Here is a 22,949-nt window from a genome sequence, read left to right as displayed (position 1 = left end):
GGACACTTCGCGCGCGAGTGCAATGGTCCACGGAGGGTGTTCTGTCGTAGATGCGGGAAGCGGGGAACGGTAGAAAAACTTTGCCCGAAATGCAACCCCAAAAACATATTTTGCTATCGCTGCGGTAGATTAGGTGTTATCCGAAAAGACTGTCCGGATTGCTCGGGAAACGGAAAGTGAGGTCGCCCAGGGAGGCGGGAGCGACCGACATAAATAGTCTAACCGCCCCTAAAGTATCGATTAATGACACAACACACAGACAAGACGAACTCGACGAAGCTATCGTACCGATGATTGATCCAGAACTGACTGATTCGATTCTCGCACTAGAAAGTTTAACGTTCAAAGAATATTTTTCGGATATAATAGATATTGTAGATAATGACACAGAAACGGAAAACGAGACGCTTTACGTGCTACCGCTAAAGAAGAGACACAATTTGCTGTACTTAAAAGTCACTACGCTTGAATCGGAAATACTGGCTCTCGTAGAATCGGGCGCTTCAAGCACATTCATCGGAAAAGAACTTTATCATCGCGCAATGACCTACGGCGTAGAATTAATTAATAATATACGCGGGAATGTAACTACAGCTGTGGGTGCGGTAGAACCCATTAAAGGCGGGATCAAATTATCAATTAAAATCAAAAGAGTGACGAATCAGTTAACGGTACGCGTACTTGACAAACTGGACTATGACTTGATACTTGGTATTGACGCTGTCGAAATTTTCGAAATAAATATAGACTTCTCGACATGCACGTGGAATTTCCGTAATAACAGACAGGAAAACTTTACATTCGACCATCCCGTGACAACCGCAATGACGGAAACCGATTCTCGGGCTTGCGGACTAAGAGACCTAGACCGCGAGCAAGAGAAAACGCTCAGTGATTTTCTTAGGCGCGAGTTACCACCTGACAAGGGAAAATTAGGACTAACAACGGTACTACAGCATAAAATCGACGTAAACGGACACCCCCTAATTAAACAACGTAGCTATCCGGTTTCGAAAGTAAAAGAACAGGCACTTCATGCGGAAGTGTACGAGATGCTAAGTCAGGACATCATCGAACCTTCACATAGCGATTGGGCACCACCCGTAGTAATGGTAAAGAAAAGCAACGGTACATATCGATTCTGCCTCGATTTACGTAAAGTAAATCAAGTTTCAAAAAAGACGCTTATTCACTCCCACTGATGGACGCAATTTTAGATAATCTAAAGCGAGCGCGCTATATTTCGACAATAGACCTTAAACAAGCGTACTTTCAAATTCTATTAGAGGAAAAGAGCAGGGAAATAACAGCTTTCATTGTACCGGGACGCGGTTTATTTCATTTCAAAAGACTTTGTTTTGGCCTTTCGGGCGCGCCAAGTACACTTCAAAGATTGCAAGATAAAATATTAGGCCCGGGCCTACAACCGCACGTATTCTATTACTTAGATGACATATTAATAGTTACAGAAAACTTTGATGATCACCTCCGTTATTTAAAAAATGTTCTCGATAAGCTCAAGGGCGCGAACTTAACGCTAAACAGGGATAAATGCGAATCCTGCTGCGCGTCGGTAAGATACTTGGGTTTTGTTATCAACGAGGAAGGGTTGAAAATAGACACCGAAAAAGTAGCACCCATTAGAAATTACCCTCCACCGAAAACGCTGCGCCAAGTCAGACGCTTTATCGGGATGGCATCGTGGTACCGTCGCTTTACCAAAGACTTCGCGACGATAATTGAACCAATTACCCGACTACTCCATAAGAAACAAACATGGGAATGGGGCCCCGCGCAAACCAAAGCATTTGACACCTTAAAAGAACTACTAACCTCAGACCCTATCCTAATTAGACCAGATTTTGAAAAACCGTTGCAATCCACACAGAAGCGAGCATGGTAGGGCTTGGAGCAGTTTTGACCCAAACGATCGATGATACGGAACACGTGATTGCGTACGCAAGTAGAGCCCTTTCAAGTCCGGAGAAAAATTACACAACTACGGAATTAGAATGCCCACGCTCGGACGACGAGCCTCTCCTTCGTCGACCCCACACGAGACCACGCGACAGACAATGGACAGACAGACAATGGACAGATGACGCGGAGTACCCGGAGTACGAGGCACTGTGGCCCTCGAGCCCCTCGACGGACACGTCGACAAGATCGAGGCCTTCCTCCGCGCCAACCCTCCGAGATGCGATGCAAGAGACGCTAAACAGGATCATCGAAGTAGTGCGCAGCCGACCTTGCAAGGCAGCAGGGCCCACTCTATCCTGCATGGGTAAAGTGGACATACCAGTAGTAGTGGCCTCTCGCTCGCGACAGCACCTCTCGGTGCAGCCACTCCGATCGTCTGTAGACGTCGAGACCTGGACGGAACAGACGACGACAGACACGACGACCCAGACCGACCCACCAGATACCGACGAGAAAGAGACGCAGTCGACGACGACGATCACAACCGACGCGGAGACGCAGACGACCCAGCCGACGAAAGCTCGAGTCGAGATGGAGGCGGTACGGACCAGCGACGAGGCCGAACACCGCCAGGATGCCACCCCCTCGGCACCGGCCCCCAGACCAACAGCAGAGCCAACGCCATCAGCACCACACCTGTGCCCCGAGAATTTCACGGGGTGGCAGACCATCAACGGCAGGCAGGTCTTCGTGAATGCTCCTCGGCCAGGGTGCTGGGCCTGCGGAAGCTCCAGCCATCGAGCTCCACGCTGCCCTGACCGCCAGCGCCACAGCTACCGCTACTGCTACCGGTGTGGCCTGGGCAACGTCATCATCCGAGACTGCCCCGTCCACGGCGAGGCTTGGCGAGCCCAGGGCCCATACATCCCCTCTCGGGGCACCAACATCCCTCGGGACCAACTGCCCCCTCGGCGATAAGACCGACGCGACACGACGACTGACGAGACTCTTACTTAGCTATCGACCTTGACTCACTGCACGCTCTCGCCTACCCTTACGCACCTCATCACATACCCACGCTCTCGCTACACCTGTAATTTTTGTAATAACCTGACACTCTCACTTACACACATACTACCGCTCTCACCTATCGCTATACACACCTACACGAATCACCTAAGCTACCGTCACACCTTACACCGCATATAAAATTGTTATCGTTCTCTTTTATTTTGTGTTAACTATGCCATGAGGGTCAGAATAAAGAATATAATCAACTAACCTAGACGCCTTTATTTTAAAATAAGCATTATTCCTTAACCTACCACCCCGTATTACCTTCTCACTCAGCAAGCTTGCGTAGTAAGTTCAAGCGATTTAGGGCCAGCGAGGAAGCCACTACAACCGGACGATACCAACCATCCACCAACCAGGTTGCCACCATCGAGCAAAGGGTCTAACTACAGCGCAACCCCTCCACCCCAGGAAGAAGGGAGTTGGAACATGGCAGTTCGACTACACGTTACAAGTGGAAAATTTGCGCCGCGCAGTAGAGAGGCGACGACAACCTCGCAACGTGGCAGGTCGAGCCGCTAGTAGGCGCGCAGAACGGGGAGTAGTTCTCGTGGGGAGCGCGCGCAGCGCTGGCCCCGCGGCCACGTGTTGCCGCATCACGAGAGCTCGGCCTCTTTCGCTCCGCAACGCTGCTACCGATAGGACGTCTGCGCTGCTCACCGAGGTTTTCCATTGTCTCGTGACACCTGTACCTGTGCGCCATTGCAGCTCGCCTTTGCTCTCGCTATCGTAGCAAGTAAGTAAAAGTGTACTTAGCGTGCGAATAAATTAATGCGGCTGTGCCTCGGATGAACGCGTCGTGACACGGTTAGTGCGACGCAATGCACTTTGACGGTCGTGGCAAGGGCGGCGAGCCGAGTGCCGTGAGGTCTCGTCGCCTGTTGCGAATTTTGTAAGCTCTCGTTTTTCCTCGCTATCGTTCCTTTCACGCTACCGTTACCCTCCGCTCGAGCTACCGTTTGTCTTTTTCACGCTCTAACTCTCGCACAATTCCTCGCTATCGTTACCCATGTAGTGTGCATATTTCCTCGCTATCGCTCTCCTCTAGTATTGTACCTCCTCGCTATCGTTTCCTTACCCACGCTATTCCTATCAGCTACCGATTACTGTGTGTTACCGAGCTACCGTTAGTAAGTAAGTTAGCGATTAAGTTAGGTTAGTTATTATTAGAGTTTCCGTTAAATAACCGTTAGAATACACGAGTGTGCGCGGAGAGGACGGGCAAGTGTTGTGTGTCGTCGCGCGGTCGTATCGAGGTCGTCACATCGTGAAGTGGTTTTCGGGGATTTATTATAGTAGGAGGGTTTTTCACGACGCGGTATATGGGAAAATAAGCGTCTGATGGGCCGGGGAAATCGCATAACTCGCGAGAATACGCCGCGACGTACGCGCTGGTCGTCGGGGCCGGTAGACGATCAGAGAGGCGAGGCGGGTATTCGCCCGCACCGACAAGTCGGCGGATGGCGCGCTGACGAGCGTGGCGGTGGCGTCGATTGTTCGGTGGGCGCGGGTAATCTCCCCGGAAGGAGGTTAGAATTATTAAAATCGTTGCGGGGCCGCGTGTAGAAATTCGCTCTTACTCACGATGACCTCGATTCGGTGGCGTGACGTGCCGCATAGTAGTTTGGTTAATTCAGCGTAGCGCCTCTGGACTGTAGAGGCCGCAGGTTTTCGGCAGGTTGCCGTGGTTGTTAAGAGAGAACATGAAAAATAAATACGACATATCATATCAGCAGCAAGCCTTAATGAGTTTTATGACCCACGACCCTGTTCGATACTCCACCCATTCCTTAGAGCTAGTCGAGCTCGTCTCCCACGCCGTCAGGTCCCAACACACGGTGGCGCTCACACGGAAAGGGGATCGCGGGATCCTTGGCATCTCGATGCCTTGGTCCAAAAAATTGGTTTGTTTAATCAAGGGCTTACTTAACTTAAAGTTAATTTATATGTTGATCCATTATAAACAACTCTCTAGATACTTACTTCGTAACTTGCCATGCCCGTTTCATTTTGTTTTCTGGTGAACAACTAAAATTTTCTTTTTATGTATTAGAACGTGATACAAACACCATAAGTACAATAAGGGCATGACAAGTTACGTAGTAAGTATCTTACGAGTTGTTTCTACTGGATCAACATATAAATTAAATTTAAGTTAAGTAAGCCCTTGATTAATTTATTTTTATCTGTAATTTCGTTATAAAATATATCAAACTCGCCTAACCTTTTACTTTTTTTAAAGTTAATTTTATTTAGTATATTGTCTCATTATTATCTAGTAAACGTATGAAGAGATTAGGGCACTCGACGCGGGAGCCATATTGACCTTCTGGAGAAGGGCAGGCTCACCTGCGTAGGGGATGCCATGACGAAGGGTGGTACAATGGGTTTACAGCCTAAGTGCCAGGGATCTTGGTGGTCCCCCCTTTATAGTAATAATAATAATAATAATAATCTAGTAAGCAACGTGAAATTTTTATATTATTAAAAAAGTTATCTATGCATATAGTTATTTATCACTGGCAACAACATTGACGTGATTTTTTTATGTATTAAAATTTTATAGTTTTCTACGTCAATTCTTCACGGTCGATGTGACGTTTGTTTAAAAAAAAGTAAAAAATTATATGCTGCAAATCACTTAAACAATTAATTAGTGCAGAAATACCTGATAAAAATGAAATGTTCACTTCCAGTTCACTTCCAGTTCACTTCCGATTCAATTCCAGTTCACTTCAGTTTCATTTGCAGTTGACTTCCAATTCACTTCCAGTTCACGTCCGGTCGACTTCCGGTCGACTTTTGGTTTACTTCTAGAGAACTTCTCGTTTACCCCAATCCATAAGGAGGGGTAGTTTTGGGGATGAAGTAAACTTATAGGTAGAGACTACAAGACACATTTTAATATAATATAAGAGAACGGTCAACTTTTGGTTTACCCTAACTCCTAAGGAGGGGTAGTTTCAGGGATAAAGTGAACTCATAGCTGCAGACAACTAGACATATTTTAATATAATAGAGGATAGGAGATGGTCAACTTCCGGTTTATCCCAACCCCTAAGGATTTTTGGGATAAAGTTATAGTCGGAGATTACCAGACACATTTTAATATAATAGAGTATTTTTAAATCAATCTAAACATATAGAGATACATTGTCATTCTGTTTATGAAAGCGTGAAATAGTATATTGTGTACCAAGGGCCTGAAGTGGACTTTTTTAGACCGAGTGTGAAGTTTGCAGCCTGAGCTGAAGACGAGGGCGTTGACGAGCCGCAGACGGGTACTGCAACCACACGAGGACAAAAGCTCGCTTAGTCCTTAGTGCACACCATATTTTTTGTAACGCATATACTATTTTAAGCTTAATCCCGCGGCAGATGTCAAAACTGTGCGACATTGTCGCATCTTTTTCTTGGGCTTAAACCGTTGCCAATTGCACAAAAGACGATGCACACAGAAGAAATTACATAAATTCATTAAACTATTATTAATAACCAAAGTCTCCTGGCAATTCTACCATGAACCTTAATAATTCTGCTTTCTAGCTAATTATATCAAACAGTAAAAATATATGGTATTAAGAGTACAGATAACATATCAATAAATACTGGCGTTTTGGTAACCACAGTAGGACTAATGTTTTTTATTCTGTATATTAACGTTTAGGAGCTATGTCGATAGAAACGGATCCCAATGATGGGATTCAAACTCACGATCCCTTAAGCGGAAGGCAGGTGGTTTACCAAGCTATTCTTACTCACTACATAGATCATTAAATGAAAAAAAACTAGCATTTAAGGTCAAATAACGAGATACTATTAAGTCAACTTATCATGGATAAGTTGACTATATTGATAACCCTCACGCTAAGATAAGCGAAGATTGACAAAAACGAGAAAAAGTCCAATATTTACTCTGCGAAGCCCAGCGGTCTGCACCGTTCAAGTGACAAAAAAAAACTATTGTTATCATTCAAAATATAATAATGCAATATTTATTTAAGAAATAATGTATCTGTGATTTACCATTTGTTGATTGCGGTTGATTACCCGCTGAAAATAACTCCAGTTGCGAACGCTTACTATCACTAGGTACCGGAGATCCAATTCTGCTTGCTCCTATCAATTTTAAAATATAAATTATCATCAAGTTATAATGTTGATACAGTAAAAATTTACTATTTACATTCACTAATTAAAAAAAAAAAAAAACTCAAATAAAAAAGTATCTAGTCTGTTTGGAAAAGATAGGCCTCTCGTTTTTAAATGTATGACTTTGGAAAAATAATCGCTTAAAAAAAGTAGAATTTTGCAAATTAAATTATCTGCTTATCAATTAAGGTAGTTTACGCTTAATTAAAGTAATTAGCATATGATGAGCCGTACGCTTTGCTTTTTACATAAGGTACTCAACTATCGTCGAAGATTGGGTACAACACTCTTAGATACAGACAAAAAGGCATTATAAGGTAATATTTAAATGAGGCTTTTTACCAACTTGAGTCAACGTTGCTGACGAAATCAGATGGTGTGGCGGATAATAGTATATTGCGTACCAAGGGTGTAAAGTGTGTTTTTCTTAGACCAAGTGTGGAGTTTGCATCATAATGGACGCAGCAACAAAAGGGCCAATTGGCAGAACGCAAAGCTAGAGACTCGAGGAAAGAGGGGATTCTGCTGCAAAATAGTCTGTGCACAGACTCGTAGCAGACTCATCGAGCTCGTCGGTTCCGTCACGGCCGGGAAAGAAGCGCGGTGATTGGCAGGGATAGATCGAGCGCGTCTGAGAGTCACGGCGCACGGCCCGCCACTGAGCCTTGAGCCGTCGAAGAGGAGAGATGTGTTCGCGAGTTCTATTTCTTGTGTCTGTGCCGAGAACTTCTTGGGTCGCGTCGCGTAGCATCGCCGAGCGTGCATCGAGAGAATCGCGCGTGGGATTCTCACAGAGTGGTGTGTGCAAAGAGAGAGAGAGCGCGAGGAGTGTAGTGAGAGAGAGAGCCAGCTAAGTACCAGCTCCAGAGAAAGAGAACGCGGGCGCCCTGTCAGGCGATAGGAAGCAGAAGAGCAAAGGTTGAGTCCAGGAAGTTGTCGGAGAAGACGAGCGAGAGAAAGTTCAAGAAGAAGACGAAAAGAGAAGTATCGAAAAAGCAAAGGAGTCAAGAGAGAAAAAGAAAGTCAAATTGGGCAACTAGCTATGTTGCCACCTGACAACTAACATACGCGCTTCTCGCGCACCAGTCTTGTTCTGACCGCGATAGTATTCGCAAGTCTCGGTCGTCTGCGATTTTAGATAGGTCCCGACACCGCTCTGATCGCGCACACTACTCGATATGATTGTATCGACATTATTGTATCGAAAATAACGAGAGGCACCTTCCGATAACCACCAGACTAGTCCTGAACCGTGTTTCCCCGGCCGTCTTTCCAAGGGCAATCGGGACGGACGTCCAAGCACATTAACTGCTCCCTCCCTCCCTCCCTCCCTCCCTTCCTCCCTCCCTCCCTCCCTCTCTCTCTCTCTCTCTCTCTCTCTCTCTCTCTCTCTCTCTCTCTCTCTCTCTCTCTCTCTCTCTCTCTCTCTTTCTCTCTCAAAAATATTAGTTTGTAATAGTCAAAAATTTTAACACATTTTGATTCTATTTACATATTGAAAAATATATAAATTGATCTACTTTTTAATTTTATAATAACTTTTGATTATTACATTTAATTATATTTATCATATGTTTTGATATATCTTCTATAAACACAATAACAATAATACAATAACACTACGCCTAGCCTAAATTTTTAAAAAACCTTATATTACATGTCATACTTGCTTGAATCAACTTTTTTTACTCAAACTCACTATATACAGGGTGACCCAATTTAAACGGGCACCGCTCATAACTCGTCAGGGACAGCCACAATCGAAAAAATGGTAGAGACCAAAGTTGTAGGATATCGAAGGGGCAACCCGATGGTGACCTTGGATTTGACCTTGAACGCGTTTTTCAAGGTCATTTGAAGGTCAACTTTGGATTTTTAAATAGGAACCCCATTCTTTTATTGCGGGAATGGAAAGAGCGGTAAATTTTACGTTCAGAATAGTATGTTCGGTTGCGGCACTGAAGGTCATCTCAATGTCCTGCAGCCAGAATGAAACCCCGCCTACGTAATTCCTCTAGCAACGCCAAATTAAAAAAAAGTGGTAGAGACCAAAGTTGTTGTATAGGGGGGGGGGGAGAATTGTGACCTCGAATTTGAGCCAGTCCTACAAGGTCATTTCAGGGTCAAATTATTTTTTTTCAAACAGCACCCACTTTTTCGACTCCGGATCCTGAAAGCGTGTAAAATGTTGCACTTTAAACGAAGTAGTAAATTTAAAATAGAAGAAAAGATTTTAATCATTTAGCGTACCATTTCCTGCGTTTTGTCATCATTATAAAACTTGATGTCCAGGACCCACGACGAGGACGTAGCAGGGTGGATTTTCAGGTCCCATTTTGATCCGGCCGATGAAGGCAAGACGTGAAGACACCGGCCGATTAAGGCAAGAATCATAGCCCGGCCGATGAAGGCAAGACGTGAAGACACCGGCCGATTAAGGCAAGAATCATAGCCCGGCCGATGAAGGCAAGACGTGAAGACACCGGCCGATTAAGGCAAGAATCATAGCCCGGCCGATGAAGGCAAGAAGTGAAGACACCGGCAGATGAAGGCAAGACCATGAAAAAATCACTTTATAAATAGAGTTTAAGCTTTACCTAATTAAGTGTTCAAAAATCCCTCCATGATGTCTAATACATAGTTGAATTCTTCGCTCAAAGCTTCCAACAGTCGACAGAAGCACATGCCTTGGTATGCCTCTGCAAGTATTAATGATTCTTTGCATTTGATTTAAAAAATCTTGAACATCTAAACTTCTATGCGCAGGTGCACCATCATGTTGAAGCCACATACGCATTCTGGTTTGTATATTAACATCTTCTAACAGATTTGGTAATTCATTTGTCAGAAAATGGAGGTATCTATCTCTGTTAACATTACCGTCAAAAAAGTAAGGTCCAATTAGATAGCCATTAACAATACCACACCATACTACAAGACTCCATTGATGTTGGTGATCGACTGCACGGGTCCAATGAGGATTTTCAATGGACCAATAGTGGGAATTGTGTCGGTTTAGTTGACCTGTATTATGGAAAGTGGCTTCATCGGAAAACATGACGTACCTGAAAAAATGTGGTTCGTTTTGCAATCTTTCCTGTGCCCATTGGCAAAATCGTAACCTTCTTTCAAAATCACGTTCTGTTAGCTCTTGGGTCAAAGTAATATGATATGGATGGTAACGATGGAGTCTTGTTATTCTTCTAACTGTTTCTCTCGGGATGCCAGATCGTACTTCTATTTGTCGAATTGAAATATGAGGATCTAAATAAATCATAGCAAGCACCACCAATACTCGTGGATCATTTCGCTCGATAGTCATTACTCTATGACGTTGTCGTGATATTTGAGGTCCTCGCCTCTCTCGCTGTTCAATTCTCTGGATCGTACTTCGAGATGGATGATGATTTCTGTTTGGGAAACGCTTCCGATATAATTGTGCTGCTGCATTATAATTTCTTCGACACTCTCCCAAAATCAATAAAATATCAACAATTTCGCTTCGACTATAGTCCGGCATATTTACTTAGATTATAAATATTACAAAAATAAAAAAAATGACTCAAATCACATATTTTCAATTCTTAAATTAGTATTTGAAGTCGATAAATATCTAAATAAATTTAAAAATTCTACTGCATTACTAGAACTTAGACTGTTTTCTGCAAAAAATAATAAATAAAAAACTACTTAAACAATTATTTAATTGCAAATAGTAATTATTAATTTTTTATTATAAAATAATTTATTGATTAGGAAGCTTTTATGAAATAGATAATAAATAAATATTTTGTAATTCCAAAAGTGTTAAAAGTAAATTTTAATAGATAACTTATAAAATAGTTAAAATTGTATTTTAGTAAAAGATTTATTTTAACTTATTAAATTTTATGAAGTGAAATCAAACTTATACATACATTTAAAATATGGGTAATTAATCGGAATATTTAGCTCTTAAACAATATTTTCTAGAATAATCGCTATGACTTGAAATTATATCAAACATTTTTTAATTTTAAGTAAATTGATTCTTCAAGAAATACCTTCATTACGTATTGCAGAACTTTTTTTATACAAGACATTAATACAAAAATTTTAATAGAAAATGTATATTCGTATTATTTTTAATATTAAATGAAATGATGTAAAAAGTACAATCTTCATTTGTTAACAATAATAAATATTCTGTTACGTTAGATAAAAATTTTTTTACATTAACATAACTTTAGATGCAATATTTTATATTAATATGTATGTTATTAATTAATTATTATCGTGTTAAATACAATATTTTACAGCTTACATATTGTACAAGTTTAAATAATGAACATACATTTTTTAGTGTTGTTGGTTGTTTATTATTACTTATCTAATAGAAAAGTGCAAAAAATTTAAGTACCTACCAATTTCTGCTGCAAAAATATTTCTAATAGAATTAAAATATTTATACAGTGGAATTATCACTAAATAATTATATTAACTGTTGCCAGTAATTGTATGTATAATCTGTGTGACGACATGGTATGTATTACAAACTTTATAATTCTGCTTATACATATGTATTTTCAACATGCGTGTTTACATGTATGTGTGTATAGCATATGTATACAAACATACGTATGTATGTATATCTATGTATACTTAAAACAATAATAATTTATGAATAAATTAAATGGAAAAACAACAACGTTATTTAAAAAAACATAATGCAATTTATTTCTGATTCAAATAATAAATGTGTGTAAAATAAATATAAAAACTTTTTTACTTTATACTTCGATGTTTTACTTTTTCTTTTTCTGTATCGATGGCTTTTTATTGTAAAATTCTATTCATATTTTGGCATTACGGTTTATCAATTTATGATTTTTTAAAAATAAAACATTTAATATTTTTTTTACGTTTTTATCAAACTTTGACGTTTTTCTACAATACTTCGATGTTTTACTTAATCTTTTTCTGTATCGATGATTGGCTTGTTAATAAAAATTTTCGTTAATATTTTTGGCGGAAGGCCGAGTGTGAGACTCTTTCGACAATTTTCGGAGGCTATTTTTATTTTTGCAAATCGAAAGTTCGGGCGGCAGGTACGGCGCGGGGCCGGGGCGCCTGCTTGAAAATCATTCGTGAGTTAAGCGTCGTAGGGGAAGGTTCGACGGAGTCGCGGTGGCAAGACTGAGCGCGGGACTTATTTTAAAAGGCTTATTTCGGGAGCCATTTTTATTTTTCGCACATCAGGAGTTCGGGTAGGTAGGTGGCGACCACCTAGAGGAGTCATTCGCAAGTTAACCGTCGGAAGGGATCATTCGGGGAATAGCGAGACTTATGTTTGGACGCTAGCGAGGGCTCATTTGCGTCTTGGCCGCTGGACAGAGAACATCTAAGAAGGGATTTCATCTCGGATACAAAGTAAAAGTAAAGTTTGAAAAAAAATAATTTGACCTTGAAATGACCTTGTAGGACTGGCTCAAATTCAAGGTCACAATTCTCCCCCCCCCCTATACAACAACTTTGGTCTCTACCACTTTTTTTTAATTTGGCGTTGCTAGAGGAATTACGTAGGCGGGGTTTCATTCTGGCTGCAGGACATTGAGATGACCTTCAGTGCCGCAACCGAACATACCATTCTGAACGTAAAATTTACCGCTCTTTCCATTCCCGCAATAAAAGAATGCGGTTCCTATTTAAAAATCCAAAGTTGACCTTCAAATAACCTTGAAAAACGCGTTCAAGGTCAAATCCAAGGTCACCATCAGGTTGTCCCCTCGATATCCTACAACTTTGGTCTCTACCAATTTTTTTAATTTGGCGTTGCTAGAGGAATTACGTAGGCGGGGTTTCATTCTGGTTGCATGACCTTGCGATGACCTTCAGTGCCGCAACCGAACATACCATTCTGAACGTAAAATTTACCGCTCTTTCCATTCCCGCAATAAAAGAATGGGGTTCCTATTTAAAAATCCAAAGTTGACCTTCAAATGACCTTGAAAAACGCGTTCAAGGTCAAATCCAAGGTCACCATCGGGTTGCCCCTTCGATATCCTACAACTTTGGTCTCTACCATTTTTTCGATTGTGGCTGTCCCTGACGAGTTATGAGCGGTGCCCGTTTAAATTGGGTCACCCTGTATATTGAATATGCTATATTCTACACTACGCCTAGCTTAAATTAAAAAAAAACCTGATATTACACATACTTGCTCGTACTTACTTGAACTAACTTTTTTCACTTAAACTCTACCCTACTGAAAAAAATTAGATGACAATCAACTGATAATCAGCTGATAATCAGCTGATAATGATGCCAAAACGTCAGCTGATTATCAGGTGATTTCGGCTCAGTATTTTTAATAAAGCTGATAGTTATAAATATGCGTTTATGTGAGATAAAATATTGATGATAATCAGGTGATAATCAGGTGATAAAATTTTTGTTTTTCAATAATTTAATTTAAACAAGTTTTTTTTTAATTGTTAAAAAATAAAAATTTTGGAGCTCACAGCTAGAGTTTTTGTGTTATCATCCTGATGGTAACACCATTACTGGCCCTCATTATGTGAAATTATAAATTTTGCTTATTTTAAACAACTTATAATAAATAACTTATAATATTAAAGGTTACAAATTTTGAATGATTATCACCTGATTATCACCTGATTGTCATCAACATTTTATCTCACATAAATGTATATTTATAACTATCAGCTTTATTAAAAATACTGAGCCGAAATCACCTGATAATCAGCTGACGTTTTGGCATGATTATCAGCTGATTATCAGCTGATTATCAGTTGATTATCATCTGATTTTTTTCAGTAGGGTACACCATGCCTAGACTAAATTATATATCTATATATATATATATATATATATAGACACACACACACACACATATTGGGCTTTCTACTGGGCTTTTACGGAAAATCTTAAAATTATTAATTCGTTAAAATACATTAGCTTATACTTTTAACGCACAGAATGATATAATTTGCTCCATAAATATAAATCTCATTTAACCTTATAGTAACAGAATTAAGAACTATTTAGATAAGAACACATCTATTTAAGAGAGAGCACACAGTAGTGATGTCGGCGTTCAACAAGTTTAAAACTATAGGCCGCAACAACGCGACATAAACCGTCATTAGTGGTGATTACTCAGCCAAGAAATATATAATTTTTATTTATTTATTCCAGAAAATGTACAAGGTATGAGGTTCATACCTGTAATCCTGTAGAGGTACACGTAGGTACCTGTTGGCAGGCCTGGTTACAAAAAAGAAAATACAAAATAATACTTAAAATTAAAACTTAAAACTATTTATATCCTGTTGTTTATGTACATTCACTTTAGATCATTCTAACAAAATTTGTTGCGCACGCGCCACAATAACAGTTTTATAATTCTAGACCTTAACAGTTACATTTTATCCACGCTTTAATAAGTTTCTTATTCGAGTATTTTTCTATATTCAAAGCTTTTAGATCACTCGGAAGCTCATTGAAAACATTAATTGCTTTCATGAAGCTATTTTTATTACTAATCCTTTTTTTAGTTTTAGTTATAATAATACTTTTGTTTCTCGTAACACTATTTGATGCTAAATATTTGTCTTTCAGATCATTGTAATGTGATTTCAGAGATTCTAGGGCGAAAAGTTGTCCTATATTTAATGGATTATCATTCACTAGGAAATTATTTTTATTGACAATTCTTAAGATTTTGTTCTGAAGCTTTTGTAATCTGACTCGACAATTACTATATGCTCCACCCCACGCTATAATACCATAGCTTATTACGCTATGGAAGAAAGCATAGTAGATCATTCTGAGTGTCTCTGTGTGCATGTATTTAGAAATTTTATAAAAAATATATACTAGGTATTTAATTTTATCAATTATATATTGAATATGGCTGTCCCACTTTAGATTGCTGTCAAAGACAATCCCTAAATATTTAATATTTTCTACTCTAGTTACATTTTTATCAAAAATTTTTACATTTATTTGAGCTGGAACGCTCCCAACACTACTTCCAAATGTCATGTACATAGTTTTTCCAACATTTAATGACAATTTGTTTACAGCCAGCCACTCAGCTATCATAGATAAAAACTTGTTCATGCTAACTTGGGTTTCTAACCAATAATTTCCAGAAGCTATTATAGCAGTATCGTCTGCATACGAAATTATTGACTCAGAAGGAATCTCCTTTAATATATCGTTAATGTATATAATGAAAAGCAGCGGTCCCAAGATTGTACCTTGAGGGACACCAGTGTTAACTACTAAGCTATCACTCTCAGTACCATCAATTTTGACTATTACTTAGAGCATTTATTTTATCAACTCCCCCATTTTTCAGTTTCAGTGTGTTGATTATGCTTATTATTTCCGTATTACTTGTTGGCTTCATAAAAATCGAAAGAGGATTCATGGCCGGGAGCTTAAGTTCAGCACTTACTGGTTTAACAATACTTGCACTCAGATTCCTACCTATTTCACAAAAAAATTTATTCATGTTTTGTGCAATTTTGAATTTGTCCGTAATTTTTTGGTTATTTATCTTTATATGATTTATGGCATCATTTGATTTTTTCGCTTTCCCGATTTTCGTATTTATTATTTCCCAAAGTTTTTTCGGGTTATTGGAATTTTTTTGTACAAGATTTAATTCATATTTTATTTTGGCATCGGTAATAACCTTATCCAAAACTTTAACATAGGTCTTATACTCTGCTTTTAGTTGTTCATTTCGCACATCTTGTTGCCATAAATTATATAAAAATTCTTTTGTTTCACATGACCTAATTATTCCATCAGTGATCCATTTTTTCCTACCAATGTGCCTTTTTGCACTTTTCTTTGTTTTCGCTAGTTCAACGCATAGTTTGATCTCATTTAACAGTTTCTCAACGGCCAAATTTGGATCAGTTATCGACAATATTTCATTCCAGTTCTTATAGTTAGCAGCATTTATTAATTTTTTGTAGTTTAAGAATACATATGGCTCTTTAGTTACTGATTTCAACTTATTTACAGCAATAAATGTCGGATAATGATCTGTTATATCAAGTTTAAGTTTGTATGTGCATGAGTTTATGTTATGTGATTTAATGAAAATATTGTCAATACATGACCCCTTTTGTAATACCCACAAAACCAGGAACATATCCTTTATCGAGAAAATTACACAGGAAATCTTGACTATAATGATCACAGTTAAGTAGATCAATATTAAAATCACCTATCACTAAGTGATTTTTTACGTTTTTCTTATAAACTAAATAATTATTAAGGTCTAGTATAAACTCCGTTTTCGGTATCTCGTGTGATCTGTACAACGCTGATATTTCAAGACCGCTTTTATCATTTAAAGTTATCCTAGTATTTATTATCCTAATTCTTCCAGCTTCTACCACTTCCGTATTTTGGACTAGATTGTTGTTTACAAAAACGATGACTCCATCATTTTTGTTTATCCTACTTTCGTTATACTACGTTTTATATTCGTAATTAGGACCATTCAGTTGATACATTTTATAATTAATTTGTTCAAAAGCTTCAGAACATATCACGATCGCTGGTTTAATAGTTAGACGTTCTATTAAGATTTTGCGTTTATCAAAATTTTCTGTCATACTTCGAATGTTAATATGCATGATATAGTCTTTTTTATTGTTTATAGATTTATTAAAATTTTCAATATTTCCGCATGTCTTTTCTTTTTGCACCGAATCATTTTTAAACCTATCTAAATAATCAAAACTATCCATTTTTACCTATTTTTAATCCTGTTTTTTTCAATCTTGTTGCTCGGTGTCGATGCAGAGGAATGCGGCTTCAGATGGTTTGGTGGAATTTGTTAATCCCGCTTTGTGAGAGGTCTTCGGTTGAGTTCTGTTTCTTGCCTTGTTTTGTTACGTAGTGTTCCATTTTCTTGTTGTTCATTAGCTACGACGTTATTACCATTTGTAGGTACATTACGCCTATTTGCTAATTCCAAGTTGTAGTAGATCAGTTCCGTTGCCGGTAACGTAGGTTTTATCGGATAATCGATAGAGTCAATATATCTATCAATTTTCTTTTTTAGAATGCTGCAAAGCTTCAGGTCAAGGTGTGATGCTTTGTGTCTAACTTTGAGTTGAATTTTGCATTGCTATAGTTACAGTTTATGCACCTTGCAACATCTTTATCACAGTCACAAGTATTATGCTTTCCTGAGCATTTCAAACATAGAATCTCATTTTGACATTTCTTGGCATTGTGTCCAAATCTATCGCACTTGAAACAAGGACAGATGTTGACCAAATCATAGGCTTTACATTGTTGATATCCAACAAAAATTTTGTTATTACTTTCTCGTAGATGCTTGTAGATTTCAGCTGGAACTTCCATTATGACCGTACTCAAGCTGGTATGATTATTCTTGTACATGTGTATAGCTTGGCCTCATTTATCAAAATGACTGAAGTTCCTTTCATTAATGTCCTTCTCAATATCCGTGATTTCCATGTTTGTGTGATTATTAATACCTACTATCTCGATCTTCGGGTTTTTTAGTTCATTCTTCATGATATCACATTGGTCCACCAACTTTTCTTTTAGCACTGTCTCTGTCAATTCCGCACTATTATCATTAAGACAGCTTATAATGACTTCTTCGTTTTTTTTTTGACATACATGTTTTTTGTTTGGATATTTTTTTCAGCTGTGAGGCATTCAATAACAGTCTTCATGGCATCAATACTGCTATCACTGTTTTTCCTTACAGATATTTTAGGAACTTTTTTTTAGGTTAGTCTTGGGTACTTTATAACATCTGAGTACGCAAGGAAATTGCTATCCGTTTTGCTACGGCTATTTTGCAACTTTTCTTTCAAGAGGTCATTTTTCTCTGTCTGTTCACTCACTAATCTTTTCAACAGCATGTTCTCGGTTTTCAGCAGTTCAAGATCACTTTCTTCAATGGATTCATTTTCTAGCTGGTCTTGAGTCCTGTTACTAGTCTCAGCCAGAAGGTCACTCCTCACCTCTTCTGATTTTTTTAATTTGATCTGGGCTATCAAAATTGCTGCTGACTCACTCAGAGGTACCTCTTCAATTTTTGAGGTTATATTTCACTCGCTGTGTTCCGAGCAAACTATGAGGTTATTTCCAATAAACTTATAGTTTTCGTTCTTTTGCCTAAGACAGCTAAAATGATGTGCCTCATCACAAATTACACAAACTGCTGTTGTTGCTGGTTTTTGTTTGCAACATGCAAAATTACCGCAACACTTATCAGGAGACTTATCTCGGCGCGGCGCCATATTGACAATAATTTTTATATTAGTAATGTTCTATTAATGGATATAATAACTAACTAATACATAATTTATATTTTAGTTATATATAATTAATGGCGAATACTTAGCCAATCAATATAAAATTAATTTTTGATAATGTATTATTTATGGCGATTACTCAGCCAATCAATATAGAATTTAAATTTGAGTAATGTACTATTAGTGGAGATGACGCAGATTTCAGTAATGTACTAATAGTAAAGAGTTCTCAGCAAATCAACATATAATTTATACTTTAGTATTGTCGTATTAGTAGCGATTACTCAATCAATCAAAAGATACTTTATATTTTAGTAATGTTTTATAATTAATATAATTAATTTCTGAATATTTAAGAATAGACTGTTTTTTGTGTAATTTTTCATTTCGTCGTTTAATTTTTGTTTTTTACTTTCGTTATTTGTAATATTTTTATTATTTTTGTATGCAGATTCATCATTTAAAAATTTTTAATTTCTCTTTTGATCTTGTTCTTGATAATGCAACATATAACTGACCGTGACTAAATACTAGAGTGGATAAATATAAACCAACTTTGTCAAAAGATTGGCCTTGAGATTTATTTACTGTCATAGCAAAGCTAAGTCTTATTGGAAATTGCCTTCTAACCATACCAAATGGTATTTCATCTGGTGATGGAGCTAAATCTATACGAGGCAATAATACTTGTTTATCGGAATATTTTCCAGTAATAATTTCTGCTCTAAGAACATATTGTTTCATATCTTTAATTATCAATCTTGTACCATTACGATGACTACCGTCAATGTCTAAATTTCTTGAGCAACTTATTATTGCACCTTTTTTTAATATTAATTTATGTGGTGGCAATCCATTAGATGTTAATGAATTCAAAAATTCTGTAGGTATCGTGTTTATCAATTTGTCATCTGCGTCACTTTGGATTCGATCATCACTATAGTATATATAGTGGTCTCCATCTATTCTTTCAACTATACTTTCATTTATTTTTAGTACATTAGAATTTAACGGTGACAATATCACTTTATTTTTTAATGTTGAATCATTAGGATCATTTTTATGTCCAAAAATGTTGTCATTAAATCACTTTCACAAATAAATTGTTTTGGTATTTCATTTATATTATTTTCTAATTCATATTTAGTCATATTTTTGTTTTCACCTATGGCAAGTAACCAATTTTTAAATTTATTATCTGGATTTCGTAATCGTAGATTCTCACTTAAAGATTGTCACTCACTTGAAGACACTTGTTCGGTTTCTATGCCGTACCATAGGCAGGGTTTGTCTAAAGTCACCAGATGTTACAATAACTTTCCCTGCAAAAGGAAGGTGTTATGTCCTAAAATATTGAAAGTTGTCACCGGACAGTAACTCTACGGGTTGGTTTGCTTTATAAGCACGGAGGACGACAAAGCTTTGAACGCAGAGTCTTAACGCCCTCGGTGCCTGACTAACTTTGCGATTTAAGAAAGAACAGCCTCCAGTAGCCGCCGGAAAGTTTTTTGAAACTACTAACGCCCTTGTATAATTTTAATTGGAATCCCACCCTAAGGTGAATAATTTAATTTAATTCTCTCTTGACAGTTGGTGGAATAAGACGTCACTCCTATCGTTATGGTTGTATCGCGGACTAATATTTCGCTACGCTATCGAGTGGTGTGGTTAACTTTTTATGAAACGCAAAGAAAAAGAGAGGAAGAGAGAAGTGATGCGCAATAGAGGCGTGCAGCCTGTTTAGTAATGTGTCACCTATCTTTCTATATTTTCTGCTGCTGATCCGCTCTGCGTCCAGCACGTCCTCTTAGCAGCTTTGGCTCAGCTTCCGAAGCGAAGTGAATGCGAGGGTGGACGAGTTCGCAAGGAGTCAGTAGTTTCCAAGTACAAAATACACTCGCGATTTCGTTTTTTCTTATTTTATTCAATTTTAAACAACTTGAAAATAACGCTCGCTTGCAACTATCTAACGTTTTGTTAATTATTTCGGTTTGTCAAGAATGACGAACAACAACGTAAGTATGCTAGTTCGATAAAGTGGAAAATTTTATAAGTGTTGCACGATTGTTTTAAACGAGAAAATATATTCTAAGTTCCCGAACTATCTAAAATATTCAAAGTTCCAAGATGTTATACTGGACCGGGCTCGGGCAGAGCTTGGCGTGGCGATGAATTTTGAAGAAGACTGAGGACGTGAGGACGTTTTGCTGGACTCTTTTATGCTCTCGTAGCAGAGGCCATCTCCAATTTTCGTCTCCTCGGCGGGGTGGGTGTTTGGCCAATTAGGTGGCCTAGATGCAGCTTCTTGCCTGATTTGGAGCGTTTAATGCATGTGACGTTGCAGGAAGGGCCAATCAGAAAACCAGAGTAAAAATCCTCTCCTCTAGTACATCGAGTCCCATTGTGCTCTCTGCTGTTAGCTAGCCTCTGATTTACTTTTTCTCATCTGCATTCTCATCTGTATTCGTTATATTTTGTAGCGGCTCGGTTTTATTATCGGTGTGTTCTGCTTATTGTTAGTCTCCTGCCGTAGAGTCATAAGATGTGCGTGAATGTCGGTGTGTCTTTACATTATTATGTGTTTGCTCTAATTTATCATTATTGTCTTACGTAAGTCTAATATTATTATTGATTTCTTAACTGATTTTACTTGTAAACATTCGAATTTAATTTTGTTTTTATTCTTACTTCGCCTTACGTTGTCGTTCCTTGTTCTTATCTATTTCAATAATTATTGAATGTGTCAATTACTATCGGTTCCGTATTTAGGGTCTGTTTAATGATCATTTGATAGTATTCCAATACCAAGTATAGTGTTATACTTTGTGCTATCGAGAGCGTATTTTACTATACGCTGCATTCTCGTGGGAAGGGTATCGAGTGATTTGCTTATAATAACTAACCTTACTTGTTTTTAATATATTAAAATGCGAAAGAAAGTGAGCATTTCACAAAGGCCATTTTTACATATATCACGAAAAATTTATCAATTGCTTCAAAAGCAGTTTTTAAACCATTGATAATTCATCCCAAATTATAATTTTTACATTTTTAATATGTTCACCATATTTTGAATTAGGACAAATATTACACTTGTTTGTTCATTAATATTTAATGGTAATTTAAAAATACTATAGACAGTTTCTCCATTAATTAATAAATTAGCAGCAATACCAGTCCAGGCCATTGTAATGAACGGAACATTCATTGAAATTGAATGTTTAAGCATCACGTTATGTAAATAACTTTTAGCGCTTCCACCGAGACCATCGATAAAATAGTATTTATTTCCTATACTGTTAATTGTAGCATTAATAATAAGATCATAAATTTTTGCTTCCTTCTAGAGGAAGCTTTGTAATAGTAAAATTTTAAGTTCCTTCAAAACTTCTAGAAAATACCTTTTGGTGTGTTAGAAGTTCAAATCAAGTGTTTTTAGAAAATGTCCGTATGAATGTGGGTGTGTATACCGTAATATTTCTGAAACTACTCCGTCAATATCAATAAAATTTGATATGCATATATATTTTTGGATTCTGAATTCGGGAAAAATAGTTATTTATTTTCTCAACTATATTTTTTTAATAAAATTATCTATTTTTTTTCGTTTGGTCCTCGGAATCGACCGCTTTGTTAGGAAAATAAAATGAAAACAGTGATTAATTAAAAAAAATTCATATCTCTGAAACTAAACATCATAACCTCACGAAAAAAATCATTTCGATGGGTCACGTGTCAAGCTATATTTCATTAAAATTTTAAGTGATTTGACAACTTATTTTTCTAGTAATAAATCGAAAACTGAAAAAAATGAGTTTTTTTGTGCCTCGATTACGGACGCAAAAAGGCCTTATTGCACTTGAGATTTCGGGAAAAAGTAGATATTTTATGTGTTTTGGTTGAGTTCATTGCACAGCTTTCAAACCCCTATGGTTCGTAAGATATCAAGGTTTCAATTTTTTAATTTCTTATACCTCTAAAACAATGTAGTCAAATGCTTGAAATTTTATTTGGTGATTCACCATAAAAAAGCTATCTGCTGCTGAAATTTTAAATGATTTCGTCAAGCGGTTTTCAACTAAAGAGCTAAAATGTAAAAATCGTTTTCTCGAAAATTGCGCAAGCGACCTATCTAATGAATAGCCTGTTGTTTTGATGGTTAGATTGGTTAGGAACACATGTAAACATGCGTGAATTTCTGTGAAAAAAAAATGATTACAGTGTTCATATTCGATAATAAAAAAACATAGGGGTCTGCAAACTTTTGGACAATGAACCATCCAAAATTTATATTAAATTATGTATCAAAAACCGCCTTATACATTAGCAAGCAGATATATTACAACATTTTATTTATTGGACCTATAAATTTAGTTGAAGGAACGTGCCAATGAATTGGCAGCGGTTTTTTTTCGGTAGACAAAGAATTAATTAACGTTTCTAAATGTTCACCATCTTTACATAATTGTAATTCGT

At 37.6% G+C, this 22,949-nt stretch overlaps 1 protein-coding gene across 15 annotated transcripts in view; it reads right to left on the bottom strand.

The window, feature by feature from the left end:
- Positions 1-22,949, bottom strand: part of LOC103316186 (endophilin-A) — a 541,748-nt gene that overhangs the window by 82,182 nt on the left and 436,617 nt on the right. For all 15 annotated transcript variants that reach the window (XM_031925198.1, XM_032601554.1, XM_032601552.1 and 12 more), the window contains one exon: positions 7,021-7,113. In XM_031925198.1, the coding sequence (XP_031781058.1) occupies positions 7,021-7,113 (93 nt within the window). The remainder of the gene's footprint in view (positions 1-7,020; positions 7,114-22,949) is intronic.

Source organism: Nasonia vitripennis (genome assembly GCF_009193385.2).
Source record: "Nasonia vitripennis strain AsymCx chromosome 2 unlocalized genomic scaffold, Nvit_psr_1.1 chr2_random0007, whole genome shotgun sequence".
Taxonomy (NCBI): domain Eukaryota; kingdom Metazoa; phylum Arthropoda; class Insecta; order Hymenoptera; family Pteromalidae; genus Nasonia; species Nasonia vitripennis.
Note: the sequence above shows the minus strand (reverse complement) of the source record. Positions and strands in the feature narration are given on the sequence as shown.